A 17095-nucleotide genomic window follows, 5' to 3' on the forward strand; every position below is an offset into this window, starting at 1 on the left:
GCTTATTTGCAATGGTTCTCAAAAAACCAATATCAACTACATGGTAAGGGTAGCGGTATATTATATCTGGAGGGTAACTGACTGTGCTAAGTAGTTTGTATGTCTATACTGTCAAAATAAGAGCACGAAAGAGGACATACAAATAAGTGGTAACCCAAAAGGTGGAAACTACCCAAATGTCCATCAACTGATAAATGGATAAATAAAATGTGGTATATCCATACAATGGGTATTATTCAGTTCTAAAAAGGAATGTAGTACTGATACATGCTACAGCATGGATGAGCCTTGAAGAAATGATGAGAAGTGGAAGAAGCCAGACACAAAGCCCACATCTTATATGATTACATTTATATGAAATATCCAGAATCATCAAATCACAGACACAGAAAGAGAATAGAGGTTATAAGGGGCTGGGGTGGGAGGGAGATGGGAAGTTATGTTTACTGGGTAGCGAGTTTCTGTTTGAGATGATGAAAAATTTCTGGAAATCGATAGTGATGATTGCACATCATTGTAAATGTGCTAAATGCTACTGAATTGCCAGTTTAAAACGGTTTAAATGGTAAATTTTATGTTATGTGTATTTACCACAATAAAAAAAGAATAAGTGGTAAGGGGCTTGGAAGTCATTGTAATAAGCCTCCTGTTTTTTTTTCTGTACAGGAGCCATGGATAACAGAGGCTTTCAGCAGGGGAGTTTCAATAGCTTCCAGAGCAGCTCCAGTGATGAGGACTTGATGGACATACCAGGGACAGCTATGGATTTCTCCATGAGAGATGATGTTCCTCCCTTAGATGGAGAAATAGAAGGTATCATTACTGCTGATGACAATTTATCTTTTTAAAAATTATTTCCAATGTACATACAATAACATTTATTTATCTCCTGGCACACAGTCCTGTGAATTTTAACACATGCATAGATACTTGTAATAACCACCACCGACAGGATACAGAACAGTTCAACACCCCCAAAGAATTCCTTCTTATTACCCTTTGCAGTCAGACCTCCCCCACCCGCAAGCCCTGGTAACCACTGATTTGTTCTCTGTCCCATAGTTTTTCCTTTTTGAGAATGTCATATACATGGAGTCACATAGTTTCAACTTCTGAGACTGACTTCATTCACTCAGCTTAATGCCTTGGAGATTCATTTAAGTTGTTCATTCCTTTCTCTTGCTGAGTAGTATACCCTGGAGTGGGGTCACTGGATTGTGTGATAAATGTATGCTGAACTTTGTAAGTAACTGCCAAACCATCTTCCAGAGTGGCTGTACCATTTTGCATCTTCCACTTGTTCTGCTCTTAGTATTTTCAGTAATTTTAATTTTAACCATTCTAACAGCTATGTAGTGTTATCTCATCATGGTTTTAATTTCATTTCCCTAATGGTTTATGATGTTGAACATCATTTCATGTGCTTATTTGCCAACCTTATATCCTCTTCGATGAAGTGTCTGTTCAAATCCTTTCCCCTTTTTATAATTGTTTTCTTATTATCTGGAATATATTTATAAAATGAGAATTCCCCTTATCTATTATTTGGTTATGCAGTAACATCATTCTCTTCATTGGCTGCATACAATTTCATGGTATAGCTGTACCATAGTTTACTTAACCAAGCTTCTATTGATGCACATTTCAGTTGCTTCCAGTCTCTTGCTATTACAAACAATGCCACAATGGACAACCATGTGCGTGTGTGTGTGTGTGTGTGTGTGTATCTTTTAAGTGTATGAGAGCATTTCTGTAGCATGAGTGTGTAAGAGTGCTTATTTCCCCTTTAACCAGCCTTGCTGGTGCTAAATATTATAATTCTTTTTTCATCTTTGCAATATGATAAATAAATAAATGCATCCCTATTATTGTTTTAATTTTCACTTTTTAAAATTAATGAGCTTGAGCATATTTTCATGTTTATTAACCATTTAAATTTCTTTTTCTGGGGAATTCCCTGGTGGTCCAGTGGTTAGACTTTGCACTGTCACTGCGGAGGGCTCGAGTTCAATCCCTGGTCAGGGAACTAAAATCCCACAAGCTGCACGGTGTGGCCAAAAAAAATTTCTTTTTCTGGAAGTTTCCTGTTCATATGATGTTCCTGTTTTTCTAATGGGCTGATTATCTTTTCTTATTTTTTTATAAGAGCGCTTTATATTATTATTATTAATCTTTTGTCTAATGTAGGTTGAATATGTATATTTTCTATTTCTGGTTTGCCTTTGTTAACTTTGTTTTTTTAATCTACAAATATTTTAAAATTTTTGTATAGCTAGGTATATAACCCTTTTCTTTTATGACTTCTGAGTTTCTTGTTGTAATTAGAAAGGACTGTATCACTTTAAGATTAAATTTATATACTTTATTGTCTGGTTCTTTAAGTGATTGGGATTGCCATTCTCAAAGTGAAATCAGGGGACAAGAAACTACTATCAGAATTCATTATTTAGCAAATTTGTATTAAGGGCCTATGACATTACAGATACTTTGCTAGGTTCTGGGAATTAGCAAGGCTTTAAGGCACCATCCCTGCCTTCATGAAGTTGATTCTAGCTAGCCTAACAGACACATAAGTACTTATGATAGTACCTACCTCTTAAGAGTTGTTTTCAGGATTAAATGAGATAATAACATATAAAGTGCTTATGTACCCGGCATAGAGTTAATGCTCAATAAAATGTTAGCTATCATAATCATCATCATTGTGTCTATTATAACCCTATATTATAAGGACTTAGCAGAGGACGCATTCTGTGTGTGTGTGTGTGTGTGTGTGTGTAGGATTGGAAAAAATTTCACAGAAAAGGTGTGTTTGAGAAGGGCCTTGAAAGGTAAGTTATTTGGTAGGAGGAAGAGCATTTGAGGCAGAAAGCAAGCTTTTACAGAGATAGCAACAGGCATAATATACAGAGGTATAAAAAGGCAGAATATAAGCCCAAATAAGTAAATTGGGGCCTGAATGTCATGCTAAGAAGTTTGAATTAACCTTATTGTCACTGTGAGGACAAAACTCCTTCACATACTCATTCAACAAATACTTTTCAAGCACCTGGTATAAACCAGGTACTGCTATAGGCACTGGGAATACAGTGGCAGGATTAACATAGATAAGATCCAAGCTGATCTGGAATTTAGATCTAGTTGGGTAAATAAACAGATTCCCTAGTTAATTACACATTGTGATAAGTACGAGGATGGAAATAAACTGAATGACAATAGATGATAACTGGGGAATACCACAATAGTTGGAAAGGTCAGGGAAGGCTCCTCTGAGGGGAGGTGCCCAACTTGGGATGAATATACAGGTAAGAAAACCACAGGTTCAAAAGGATAACAAGAAATTTGCCTGGTAAAGGTACCTCAGGGCAGTGACAGTAGAAGAGAACCCCTGAATTAAAAGTTCATAAAAGAAAGGTATTCATGGTTTGGTATTTAGTGGGTCTTCCTATTTGCCTACTAATATAAAAGGGACATGTGTGTATCATGTCCATTTATGAGTACTTACAACCATAGTGAGTCAGTCATACCAATTACTGGCTCTAGTGAAGTGGTCAGTTAGGGTATCCATTAGCTTAAACTGGCTACCTCTACTTAAGCCTTCTGGCTAAACCAGAGTGGTTTAGCTTAGTTATCATCATTGCTTCTAATGAAAAATGATTTCATATGGCATCTGTATGACCAAAGTAGTTTTTCTGTGTTCACGTTGCTCTCGGTAGGTGATTGGGGCAAGTATCCATTATTCCTATTTAATAAACTAGAAAACTGAGGCAGACAAGACTTTGACATTGCTTATGACTGTGGAATATAGTTTTACGTGAGTAGTCCTTCACCACTTTTCACTAGCCTTTACAGGAGAATTACTACTTGTGGTTTCCAAGGTCTGTCCATATAATAGTGAGGCTGTTTTCCATGAGCCACATACAAAAATCAGTCCACTTACAATGCTCTGTAGTGATAGAATTTTCTTGCTTTGCTTTTTAATTTTCTTATTTTATTTAATGTTTTCACATGGGATTTCCTAGTGAACACAACAACAACAACAGAAAAAAAAGGTCATAAAGTCCTTGATATTTGGTGGTGAAACTGTGCATAAACTATTACATTTTGTACCAGGCACAATGGCACGTACTAAAAAGATTAGTTAAAAGGAGCTTGAAAGGCAGTAGAAGTGGTCCTTGTTTTCCACATGGCTGGAGGGATTGATTTATGAGTAATGAATAAATAAATTATGCATGGCATGGTTAAATGCATCTGAGGTAGTGTTATAGTAGTCTGTAAATTAGAAGAAACATAAACACAGAGATCTGAAAGAAGGGGAGGAGGAGGCAAATAGAAAAAGGGTTTGAGTAACAGGAAAAAATTCAGAGATATTCTCATAGTCCATCTGTTCTCACTTGCCTGCCTCCGCAGCCTGGAACTCCTGGTCAGCAATTCAGCAATTCATTCATTTCTGGACACCCAGATACGAACTGTGTTGTTTTGGTGATGTTCTTTGATTCTCTTTTCCCCCTCGCTTGCTTGTCTTTCTGCCTAGCATGGCTTGCTGCTACTCCCTGACTGTAGAATGAGGAGACATTCCTGGCAGAGAGAGCAGCACAGGTAAAGGCACACAGCAGCATGAGAGAGCGTCTTCTGCTCAAGAAACAGAGTCTGTGTGTCTGAGGCCTGAGACTCCAAGGGTGGGGATGGTGACAGTTGGAGCAGGATATAGGTTGGGAGATCTAGTTAGAAATTTAGGTGGGGTCCAGATTGTCTGCGCTTTTGGACCTTATCTTGTAACCAAGGAGTCACCAAATGATTGAAAAGCAGAGGAATGATGTGATCAGACTGGTGTTTTAGAGAATTTATGGCAGTCTGGAAGATGGATTCAGGGGAAGAGTATGCTGGAGACTGGAAGACCAGTTAAACTGTTATTTTTGAACAATCTAGGCAAAAGAGCAAAGGCCTGAATTAAGGCAGCAGGAAATGGAGAGGGGGAAAGAATAAGTTCTGGAGAAATTTCAGAGTGGGGATCAATAGGACCAATTAGACATGGAGAATAAACCTCAGCATAACCTCCCGATGTCCCAGGGAAGGGAAAAAACTTTTAAAATGAAAAACATGACGGTACATGAAATCCACCATGGAAGCTGTGAAACAGTTCTGTTTGTTCTGCCCTGCTGTAAAAAAAGATCATAGTATTCCTTCAGAGAGAAACAGAAAACACCTTGGGCTTCAGCTCATGGAGAATCCTCCCTTCATCATCTCAGTTAGGCTCTCCCAAACTGACTCATTTGTGTGGATGGTGCCAGGAGGAGAAGGAAAGGGAATTTGGGAACCGTCACCCTCATAATATTCAAACTTCCCTATAACGCTTAGCCTAGGAGAATGGCAATTGTTATCGCTGCTTTTTGAGCTTGAAAAAAAGAAAAAGTAGCCCTTATCAAAAGCTCTGTGGGGCCATAAACCTCACCTGTTTTAATATGCTGACCCCATAAAATGAGGCCTATGATGATGGTCCACAGGCTTTAAAGGCTTCCTTTAGGTTCCTTAATGGGAAAATACCTGGTCAGATTTCAGAATGTATGCCCTCTAATCTCTCCCCCATTTATATATTTATATTTTTGTCTTAAGTATATGTTTTATTCAGGTCTACTGAGTTTTTACCTAATGTCCCATCCAGGACACCGCATTACATTTAGTCGTCATGTCTCCTCAGGCTCCTCTTGGCTGTGATGGTTTCTTAGACTTTCTTTGTATTTGGTGACCTTGACAGTTTTGAGGATTACTGGCCAGGTATTTGTAGAATGTTGCTAAGTTGGGATTTGTTTGATGTTTTTCTCATAATTGGACTGGGGCTTGGGGTAAGAAGACTAAAGTGTCATTCTTACCACATCATATCAAAGGTATATACCATCAATATGACTTATCACTGCTGATGTTCACCTTGATCACCTGGCTGAGGTAGTGTTTGTCAGTTTTCTCCACTGTGAAGTTACTCTTTTTTCATCCTTTCCATAATGTGTTCTTTGGAAGGAAGTCACTGCGTAGCTGACACTTAAGATTAAGGAAGTTATTCTCTACCTCCTTGAGGGTGAAGTATCTACAGACACTATTTGGAATTGTTCTTCATCGGAGATTTCTCTATTCTCTCTCAGTTATTTATTCAATCACTTATTTATATCAGTAGGGACTCATCTGTTTAATACTTTGGGCTATAATCCATTATTACTTTATTTTATTCAAATTTTTCTAACTTTGCATTTGGAGCTCTTTCAATTGGCTCTGTCTCCCTTTGACATACCCCTGTCACTGTGCAGGTTTCTTGAGCACTTATTTACTTTCTGGTACTACAATATGCTCCAGGCCCATGTTATATATTTCCTGCCTCAGTCCTAGAATCAGCCATTTCTCCAAGGAGCCCTAGTTCCTTTCAGCGGAGATTGGTATTAGAAACCAAGATCTGGGCACGAGGTGTGCTTTTTTCTATTGGGGCGTTGTTGCTTCTAGGCCCTCTCAGTAAGGAAATATAAATATATGTGTATACTGACCCACGTATTTACACATATCTGTAAATAGATAGATTATCTGTATGTAACTATCTGCCTCTATATTAAGCTAAACATGAGATCATACTGGTGTCTCTAATTGTAATCCGTTACCACATGGATCATTCTTGCCTCCTCCCCTTGCTTGTCTGTAACCTTCCCCTCCAGGTAGTGAGAAATGTGGCTCCCACCATTCACCATCCAATATTTAACTGTTCATTTCCAGTGTACGTGCATGGTTTCAAATTGTTAACCCATACCCTCCGTGGGAAACTACTTTATCAACTCCAGTAAAGTGCTTATACAAAATTCTTTTGCCTTTAGTCTTACAAACTCCACTCATTTCCAGTTACTTGGGTCAGCATCTTTTTCCTTTACCCCTTTAGTGAGGCTGTTTCACAAATTTGTAATATAATTGGATTCTTTTGCCACATTCTGCATTCCATCCTGGGATTTTTTTTTTAATTGCATACATTAAGGTTCACTCTTTTTTTTTTAAATAGATTTATTTATTTATTTATTTATTTATTTATTTATTTTTGGCTGTGTTGGGTCTTCGTTTCTGTGCGAGGGCTTTCTCTAGTTGCGGCAAGCGGGGGCTACTCTTCATCGCGGTGCGCGGGCCTCTCTCTATCGTGGCCTCTCTTGTTGTGGAGCACAGGCTCCAGACGCGCAGGCTCAGTAGTTGTGGCTCACGGGCCTAGTTGCTCCGCGGCACGTGGGATCTTCCCAGACCAGGGCTCGAACCCGTGTCCCCTGCATTAGCAGGCAGATTCTCAACCACTGTGCCACCAGGGAAGCCCAAGGTTCACTCTTTGTGCTGTAAAGCTCTATAGATTTTGGCCAATGCATAGTGACCTGTGTCCACTATTACAGTATCATGCAGAATAGTTTCACTGCCCTAAGAAATCCCCTGTGTCTTACCTATTCAGCGTCCTTTCTTCTGAGCCCCTGGCAACCATTGATCTGTTTTCATCTTTATAAATTTGTCTTTTCCAGAATGTCTTTATAAATGGAATCATACAGTACATAGACTTTTCAAATTGGCTTCCTTCACTTAGCAGTATGCATTTAAGGTTCTTCCATGTCTTTGTGTGGATTGATAGCTCGTTCCTTTTCATCCCTAAATAATATTCCATTGTCCGGATATACCACAGTTTGTCTATTCATTCACCTACCTACTATAGGACATCTTGGTTTCTTCCAACTTTTGGCAATTACGACTAAAGCTGCTGTAAACATCTGTGTGTAGGTTTTCCTGTGGGCGTAAGTTTTCAAGTCAGTTGGGTAAATATATAGATGCAATTTCTGGATTATATGGTAAGACTATGTTTGGTTTTATAAGAAATTGCCCAACTGTCTTCTAAAGTGGCTGTACCATTTTGTATTCCCACCAGCAATGAATGAGAGTTCCTGTAATTCCACATCCTTGTGAGCAATTGGTATTGTCAGTGTTTTAGGTTTTAGCCATTCTAATAGGTGTGTAGTGGGATCTTGTTGTTAATTTGCATTACCCTAATGACAAATGATGTTGAGCATCTTTTCATTTGCTATTTGCCATCTGTATGTCTTCTTTGGTGATGTTCAGATCTTTTGATTTTAGCTCTTTCTTCTTTTCTAATATATACATTTAATATTATAAATTTCTAAGTACTGCTTTTTGCTGTATCCCACAAATTTTGTTATGTTGTATTTTCATTTTCATTTACTTCAAAATGTTTTAAAATTTGTCTTCAGACTTCTTTGACCCGTGGGTTATTTGGAAGTATGTTGCTTAATTTCCAGGTATTTGGTCATTTTCCAGCTATTTTTCTGTTACTGGTTTCTAGTTTAATTCCCTTGTGTTAGGATTTATGTTAAACTGGCTAGGAGTTGGGCTTTGTTTAATGTTTGGTGTAATTATTGGTGCCAGGGGTTAAATTCCTGTAGTGTCCTTGTTTTTGTCTCCCCTCTTGATTTTGAGTTTCCTTAAGTGCAATTCCTTGAAAGAGATTCTGTGTCTTGCAGCTGTAATCCACTGTTATTAAGATATGGGAGCCCCATTGGTATGGTTGTATGGTATGGGGGAGCAGGTTATTTTATAATCTTCTGATTAAATTGCAGTGTCTGTTGGACCTGTGTCTTGTGTCTTTGACCTTCACAAAGTGTAATCCGGTGGTATAGCTTTTTGTTCTCCCTGCCCCCTACTCCTGTCTCTGACCTCAGCATTCCCAGCCCATTTCCAGGAAGCCCAGACCCCTACTGACTTTGCTTTTTTCCCTTAGGTGAGACTAAAAGGGTCGGGTTGGGGCTGGAGAGGGAAGAATGCCCTTCCCCCAACTGGGATAAGGCTCAGACAAAGTATTTTCCCCTGGAGCATAGGCCTTTGTTACAGAGACAGGTCTGGCCTATTTCACAGTGATACCTCTTCACTTCTCCTCCTCAGAGCTAGGAGGACATGTTTCTTAGCTCTTCACTTTGAGAACCTGGTAGGGTTCCTGGAGATAAAACCCACCGAAGTACAGGCTCAGGAGTTCCTTACTCTCACACAAGTCCACACACAGCCTTCAGCAATTCGTCAAAGTTGCCATTTAAGTAGCCCTACCAGTTATGGTTCTAGCGGTTTCTACTCCAGGTAAGCAGATCTCTCTGTGTCTTTTTGGATAAGCCTGTCTTTTCAGATTTGGGGGTCAGAGTTTCCCTTGCAGCAATTCTCCGGTGGGTCCAAGAAAAGTTATTGATTTTTCAGTTTGTCTAGCTTTTTCTTGCTGTACGAATGGGAGCAACAACTTTTTTATTTGTTTTTTTAATTTAAGTATAGTTAATTTATAATGTTGTATTAGTTTCAAGTGTACAGCAAGACAACTTCTGAGCTTTTTACTTGCCAGAGCTGAATCTGGAAGCACCCCATTTATTTTCTAATTAGTGAGACCACTTTGGTCCCCTCTCAAAGGGAGAAAAAAATTAGAGGGCGTTTGGCCTCTAATAAATCCTGAGTGGATTATTATGAACCTCACCTTGTTCCAATTTAAGGCATGATGTGGTAGAGGAGAGGGTTGCTGTGATGTTTCAGGAGTGTGTGCTGGGTGTTTCCGGGGTCTGTGGCTAGCAGGTACTCCAGAGGTACCGTGGCCATGTTGGTATAGCTCTAGTTAGGCACAGACCGGAAGTGTTGGGTCCCAGCTTGTGCTCTACTTCACTGCTCAGCTGAATCTTAACTTTTCTAAGGATTGGTAGTACCATTTATTGATCTTGCCAGAAGGGTATTCTGTGATAACTGTGCAATCAAAATACCATTTGGAATTCCTCAAAGCTAATGTCTTCTCAGAAGTCATTCAACACAATGTACGAATGACCCACAAATAATCATTGCTAAAATTATAGAGTATGAGAGCTGGAAAGGACCGTAAAAATCATACATGCTGATATGCCCTCATTTTTACAGATGGGGAACCTGAAACCTACAGAGATTAAGGCAGTTGCCCAGGGTGACACAATTAGTGAGTTATGGAGCTAGGGTTGGCATCTGTATCTTCTCACTGCTGGACAATGGGTCTGATCACAAAGACTTTATTATTTATTTATTTATTTATTTATTTATTTACTTATTTACTTATTTATTTATTTATGGCTGCGTTGGGTCTTCGTTGCGGTGCGCGGGCTTCTCATTGTGGTGGCTTCTCTTGTTGCGGAGCACGGGCTCTAGGCACGTGGGCTTCAGCAGTTGCGGCACGTGGGCTCAGTAGTTGTGGCATGTGGGCTCTAGAGCACAGGCTCAGTAGTTGTGGCGCACGGGCTTAGTTGCTTCACGGCATGTGGGATCTTCCCAGACCAGGGATGGAACCTGTGTCCCCTGCATTGGCAGGAGGATTCTTAACCACTGAGCCACCAGGTAAGTCCTCCCATTGACTTTCATGTAAAAATTTAGTAAGTCATCTTCCTCTTGGTGCTTTCCTCCTAGTGTTCTACAGAAACTGTCACCTGCTTTGTTTCTAAATACCCCAGTGGTCTGCCTCTCAGAATGGAAGTCTTCCCTTTGCAGTGTCTTGTCTCTACTCTTCTAGCTGCATTATCATTATTTTTCTTTTTAGAAACACTTATATAACACATAAATACACCTCACTGTTAAAGATTCAAACAATACACATTTATATAAAATGTGAAAGTCCCCTCACTACTTCCCACTCCAGAGATAACCCTTCAAAATGACTCAGTTATGACCCTTTCAATTCTTTTTCTATCCAGTTAACACAGAGACACACACTTTAATTTTTTAAAAAAATCTACTTATTATTTTGTAACTTGCTTTTATCACATAGTAAGTTTGGGAGATTTTTCTGTTTTAGTACACATCAGTCTACTTCTTTCCTTATGCTATTCCCCCATTACTGGACTCTTTCATTGTTTCCAGTGCTGCAGTGAATAGCATACATACATTGGTGTGCACAGGTACAAGTGTTTCCTTAAGAGCAATTCCTAGATTATATATGTGTGTGTGTGTGTGTGTGTGTGTGTTTAACTGTTGTTTTTTTTGTTGTTGTTCATGACATCACACTATTCCCATGAATCCAAGAAGAATCTCCTACTTGGTATTTCCTCTCTTGAAGTTTTTTCCCTGCCAAAGAATAGTTGCTAATCTTTTGTCCCCAACTTCCTTTTGGAGATTAATAGAGAGAAACCAATGCAGACTCAATATAGAAGAACTGGAGAAATGCTGCTTCTAAAATAATAAGCACAAGTAGTTACACAGGATCGTGCTAGCCAAAGGGTTTCTCAATACTCTGGTATGGAATGTGCATTTTAGAGCAGGGTCTCCCTACCCATTACATTTACCAGTCTTCTTGTCAGTCCCTTTTATGTATAAATTTGAGAAGGAAGGAATGAAGAGCAAGTAACGGAGCAGAGGGCTGTTTTCTTTATATGGATAACCCTCTCAGTGACATTGTCAAACCTATCCCCTCTACTTCTATTTCTACATTGATTTTGTACAGTGGGGGTCTGCAGATACCAAGCCACACTCCTCAAGCTATTTTTCCTAACACTGGTAACTCTGGCAGTTAGCACCCTGGCTCCACTGGTAATGAAAGTGATTTGGGTGGGGAACTTCCACATTAGAGCAGATGCTGGGAATAGAAGGCATAAAAGGTACACTGTCAAGCAAATGTCTACAACCCAGTGGGGGCAGAGCTGTATCCAATGGGAACCAAGGAGTCTGAAGGTGGTATAAGAATCTAGATTCACGCTTATCTCGAAAGCCTTTTCCCTATCCCTTTCTCCCATGCCCCACCTTCCTATATACTTCTCATGGCCCTCAAACTTCATTTTAATAGTGCATATCATAGATTTATTATTGTTTTTGCAGTTCCATTACCCACCTCTCTCACCACCTCTCTTATTGTCTAGCTCAGCAGAGCTGGGATAGAGAGTTTCCTCTTTGTTGTCCTTCCTGCCTCTTAGACAGCTTCACATTTTAACGTGCTGTGAGCAGGAACCAAGCAGTCAGTCCTTAAATGAAATGGGTGCAGGGTGACAGTCAAAACAACACAGGCACTGACCCGTCAGATTGGATGTCAGATATAGCTCCGGGTAGCGTTCTGGAGCCTCCTGGTGTTCCAGCTGCTGCATCATGGGAAAGTTCAGGAGCCTCCGGGGGATGGTGGTGGGGGAGGAGAGTCCTTGGGAAAGAGTAGTTATTTATCTACAGCCACAGGTATTTCACTATTTAACAACCAGTATGGCTGTACAGATGTGTATCAATGGAATAGTCGCCCTGAATAAGTGTCCCGGGGCCAAACTAAGATAATATATTAAAACATAACATGGTCCTGTGACATTCTCCAGGGCTTACATAGGAGGACATTTGCTTTTCTGGGGAATTCCGTGGCGGTCCAGTGGTCCCGACTCCATGCTTTCATTGCTGTGGGCCTGGGTTCAATCCTGTAAGCCGCAGGGCGGTGTGGCTGGGGAAAAAAAAAAAGCATTTGCTTTTCAGCCACTGGGTTTCGGTAAGTGGGGAAGCAAAATGGAGGCACAAGTTGATAGATAGAAAGGTCCTAAAAATGTTGGCTAATTATTGGGGCTTCAACTGTAATGTATTCTGAAACGTAGAGGTGAATGGAATGTGAAAGGGTTCATGGCTTATTGGGAGATCTGGAATGGATGAACCAATACAAGAAGGGAAAAGGGTGCAGGTATGGAAGTGAGAAGTGGCTCATAATAGACCCTTAGTACTTGCTGTTGAATGAAGGTACAGTTTAAAAGATTGCAGGATGAATATCTGCTGATGTGTGCTAGGTCGAGTGTTGACTTTTTTGTATACGTGCTTTTAGCCTTGCAAAAATACAATATATCCCTGTAAAAACTGAAATACATTCTAAAAATGGAACTATTTTCAAGTCCTGTGATACGTACCAATAGCCCTGCTCCATTTCTTTGAGTGCTTATTTCTTTCTTTAGGCTGCTGCCAATAAGTGAGCCCTCATGCAGCTGTGGTTATCACTAAAGCAGTACTTCAGGGTGAACAGGTTTCCTTCTATCCTCTTTCCTCTTGTGTCTTTGTTAGTGTTTAACTAATTCACTTAATCAGTTACTGTTCAGTTCCCCAGGGAAATGTCTAATGGCATATTAGTTAGGGATTGAAATAAACATTGTTCTCAAATTGGAGTTTCTTTTCTTGTATTTTAAGGGGTTTTCTAGTTTTAAGCATCATGTGATTTTTAGAAAAAAATTAGAAAGTGGTTTCCATAAAGGAAAATGAGCTAAACACATTCATTTATATGCCTCCTCATTCAAGCAGTGTGCTTTAAAAAACCCATTAATTAAGTTTTTAGACCTAAGTGTAACTTACTGGGAAAGCTGTTTCAAGGTTGACTTATTTTTCTGACTTGTTTTTTGTACATTTTTTCCCAGACTCAAGCAATCCAGATTAGCTTTCGGGGGACTTTTATCATTTAAGAGCTAGATGTACTTTAACCTGAATCATTTTCCTGCTAGAGCATTAAATCATTTTAAATATAACTTACTTTGAAGGGCACACTGTGCCTTCAAAACTTACCTAAGTTTTACTTTTTTTTTTTTGTATAGAGGCAAGAATCTAGACTTGCTTAATAAGCACCCCAATCTGATATTTAGGGTTGTTGTTTAATTTTACTCTTCTTCCCTTGGTAGAGTATTTACACACCAGAAGCTTAAATCTTTTATTTTAATTACCATTTTTTAAATTGAAGTATAGTTGTTTTACAGTGTTTCAGGTTGTACAGCAAAGTGATTCATATATATATATATGTGTGTATATATATAATATATATATATTCTTTTTCAGATTTTTTTCCATTATAGGTTATAACAAGATATTGACTGTAGTTCCCTGTGCTATACAGTAGGTCCTTGTTTATCTAAAGAAGCTTAACTATTAATACACTGTTTTTGAAAAGCCTTTTGCATTTTACTACTTTCTTTGTACCTCTGTAGTTGGTCCTGAATGGAATAATCTCTACTGCCATTCTTGACAACTTAGTTTTATGGTGTTAATATTTCTTTCTACTAAGTAATAAAAATGCTAAGAAAAGAAACCAATTGGATGTGGAATAAGACCCACAGCTTAAGCTGTTTGTCATCAAGTCAGATATAGATACCTCTGTGAAAGAGTGCAAACAGTTTCATCCCTCTCATTGGTAAAACCTTAAAAAATTAGTAGTATCGTTGTCATCATCCTTATTATACATTTAAAAATATTTTTTTCCAAAGTGGTTGGAAAAATATTTCAAAATCTTTTTTTTTAAAACAACACTGCTCTCTTTTTTAAAACTTTACTTATTTTAAAAAATAAAATATTTTTTTCCAATTCTAAAAATTACAATGAATATCTTATAATTCCTAGTCCACACTTGTGCCAAATGCTCATTAAGTGGTCTTCCTATGTTGAAAGTTTTAAAAACATTGTTGTACGAGCCACTAACATGTTAGAAACAGAAAATGATCTGATCAGATCTGTGTTCCACAAAGATAACTCTGTTTGTCCCCAAATATTAACTTTATCATTGCGGTTTTATCATAGGATGCATTAAATATTGGTAAACATTTCTTTCTCTTATTTCCATAATAATATGTTGACCTGGCAGTCTGTATAAAGAAACATGTGCTAGAGATTACAAATTTGGCAGAGAAGGGAATAGAGGGGTAGAAAAGAGTAAAAGAAATATAATGTCAAGTTCTGAATACCAGTGCCTCATTTCTTTTTTTTTTTTTAATTGAAGTATAGTTGATTTACAATGTTGTGTTAGTTTCTGGTGTACAGCAAAGTGATTCATATATATTTTGGGGGGGATGGGAGAGAATTTTACTACATTCACCAAGTTAAAGGACAAGAACATACTGTAAACACAACTTAAAACAATTTAGAATCATAAGCAAAAAGTGAGGTAGACTGACTACTAAAATTCACCAAATTTTGGTTAAGAAAATTTTACAGTAATGAAGTAACACAGGTGCCTCCTTTTCTAAAAAAATCACAAAAAGCAATTGCATAAATTACAGCCAAAAAATTGAATACAACAATTCTCATTGTAATTTTAGTGTGTGTGTGTATATATATATATGTGTGTGTGTGTGTGTGTGTGTGTGTGTATTCCTTTTCAGATTCTTTTCCCTTATAGGTTATTACAAAATATTGAGTATAGTTCCCTGTGCTACACAGTAGGTCCGTGTTGGTTATCTATTTTATATATAGTAATATGTATCTGCTAATCCCAAACTCCTAATTTATCCCCCTCTCCTTCCCCTTTAGTAACCATAAGTTTGTTTTCTATGTCTGTGAGTCTGTTTTAATTTTGTAAATAAATTCATTTGTATCATTTTTTAGATTCCACATATAAGTGATATCATATGCTATTTGTCTTTCTCTGAGTTACTTCACTTAGTATGATAATCTCTAGGTCTACCCACGTTGCTACAAGTCCAGTGCCTCATTTCTTAATCTGAATTGTAATTAAATCTCATTTTAGTATGAGGACTGTGTCATGGCTATCAGCCCTCTAGTTTTCAAAAGAGGTAAATTTACATGGAATAAAAAAGTTCCTCCCCTAGAAGCACTGATGGAGTATTTGAAAAACACACGAGCTTTCATCAAAAGTTATTGACATGGTACTGGTTATGCAATCCAATCACTGTACATTGAAGAACTACACACTTTTTAAGTACCGAAAAAGATAGTATCTTAAAGTATAAAATAATCTAAAAAGATAATGTAAATCTTATTAAAGTAAGTTAATTCTGTAGTGGTCTTCAGATACTATAGGCAGAATCCTATTGAGTAAAGAATAACTTTGAAGGAGGCTTGTGAGGTTGGCCCTGTCATCCTCTCTAAGTAAGATATACATACTTTTCTAAAAGTGTAATTGTATAAGACAGTCACACTTGGGCCATAGGTTTTGCTTTTTAAGCTTTTTAGTTCTTTGCCACAATACTCTCCATTGCCACTTCATTTTACTTCTCGTTAGTGCTAGGTTAGTTCATCAAGAGACTGAGATGTCTTCATAGGGATGGATGGACCAAAACCATACAGGTTCCATGAAGCGCCTCACATTTCCTAAGGTTTTGTTGTACTGACATTTCAGGATGCATTGGGCCTTAAGAACTGATGAGAGTAATCACAACATTTTAAAGCCCTACATTCAGGTCTGATTATTGGAGCACACTGACTAGATTAATGTTCAACAGTGGCTGTCCTGTGGATTCACGTAGGGAGTTTGGAGATGGCAGTTTTTTTCTTCTCTTGTTTCCAGTTCTATTGAGAAATAATTGACATACATCACTGTATAAGTTTAAGGCATACAGCAGGATGCTTTGATTTACATATATTGTGAAATGATTACCACAGTAGGTTCAGCTAACATCCATCTTCTCATATAGATACAATAAAAGGAAAAGAAAGAAGAAAAGAAAAAAGGAAAAAGTTTTCTTCTTGTGATGAGAACTCTTAGGATTTACTCTCTTAACAACTTTCCCATATATCATACAGCAGTGGTAGGTATAGTGAGAGATGGCAATTTCATTCTTCTTAACTGGACTGGCCTTACTGCACGATTTATTAAAACCTGCTTAAAAATAGCCTTCGGAATAAGACAAGAGAAGGGAAAGCCTTTGAAACAATGCAACTGTAGTAGTGAATTAATTTTCATGGCTGAAATAGCTACTTTTACTCAGGTTGGATTAATGAGATCAGACTTGATGTCGCTTTCTAGGTAGAGCACTACCACTAACACACCTTATTTTCTTGACTGCTTTCTGAGTTTTCAAAGTTACTGGGTGGTATTAAAGAACTGACTTTGTATAGTAAGTTCATATGTGGTTCAGTTTTTCATAATTTTCTCTATGATGTGTGCATAGAAAGACATAAAACATGTGTGTACAGTTTAAAGAATAATTATAATGTGAATACTCAGGTAACCCCTGCCCAGATTAAGAAAAATTGCCAGCCTTCCAGAAGCCCCACCCTCACCATGTGCTCCATCCAGATGGCGACCCCCTCTCTCCTCTGGTTTTACTTCTGGCTTTATTGTCTTTACTTCTGTCATTTTCTTGCTTCTCTT

The 17095-nt window shown here is 38.2% G+C and overlaps 1 protein-coding gene across 4 annotated transcripts in view; it reads left to right on the plus strand.

Annotated features, from left to right (window-relative positions):
• CLCN5 (chloride voltage-gated channel 5) overlaps positions 1-17095 on the plus strand; it is a 153463-nt gene that overhangs the window by 106354 nt on the left and 30014 nt on the right. For all 4 annotated transcript variants that reach the window (XR_009698966.1, XM_061179228.1, XM_061179227.1 and 1 more), the window contains one exon: positions 667-813. Coding sequence is in view for 3 of the 4 variants with exons in the window: in XM_061179228.1 (XP_061035211.1) it covers positions 667-813 (147 nt within the window). In the remaining variant the exon portion in view is untranslated. The remainder of the gene's footprint in view (positions 1-666; positions 814-17095) is intronic.

Source organism: Eubalaena glacialis, chromosome X, assembly GCF_028564815.1.
Source record: "Eubalaena glacialis isolate mEubGla1 chromosome X, mEubGla1.1.hap2.+ XY, whole genome shotgun sequence".
NCBI lineage: Eukaryota > Metazoa > Chordata > Mammalia > Artiodactyla > Balaenidae > Eubalaena > Eubalaena glacialis.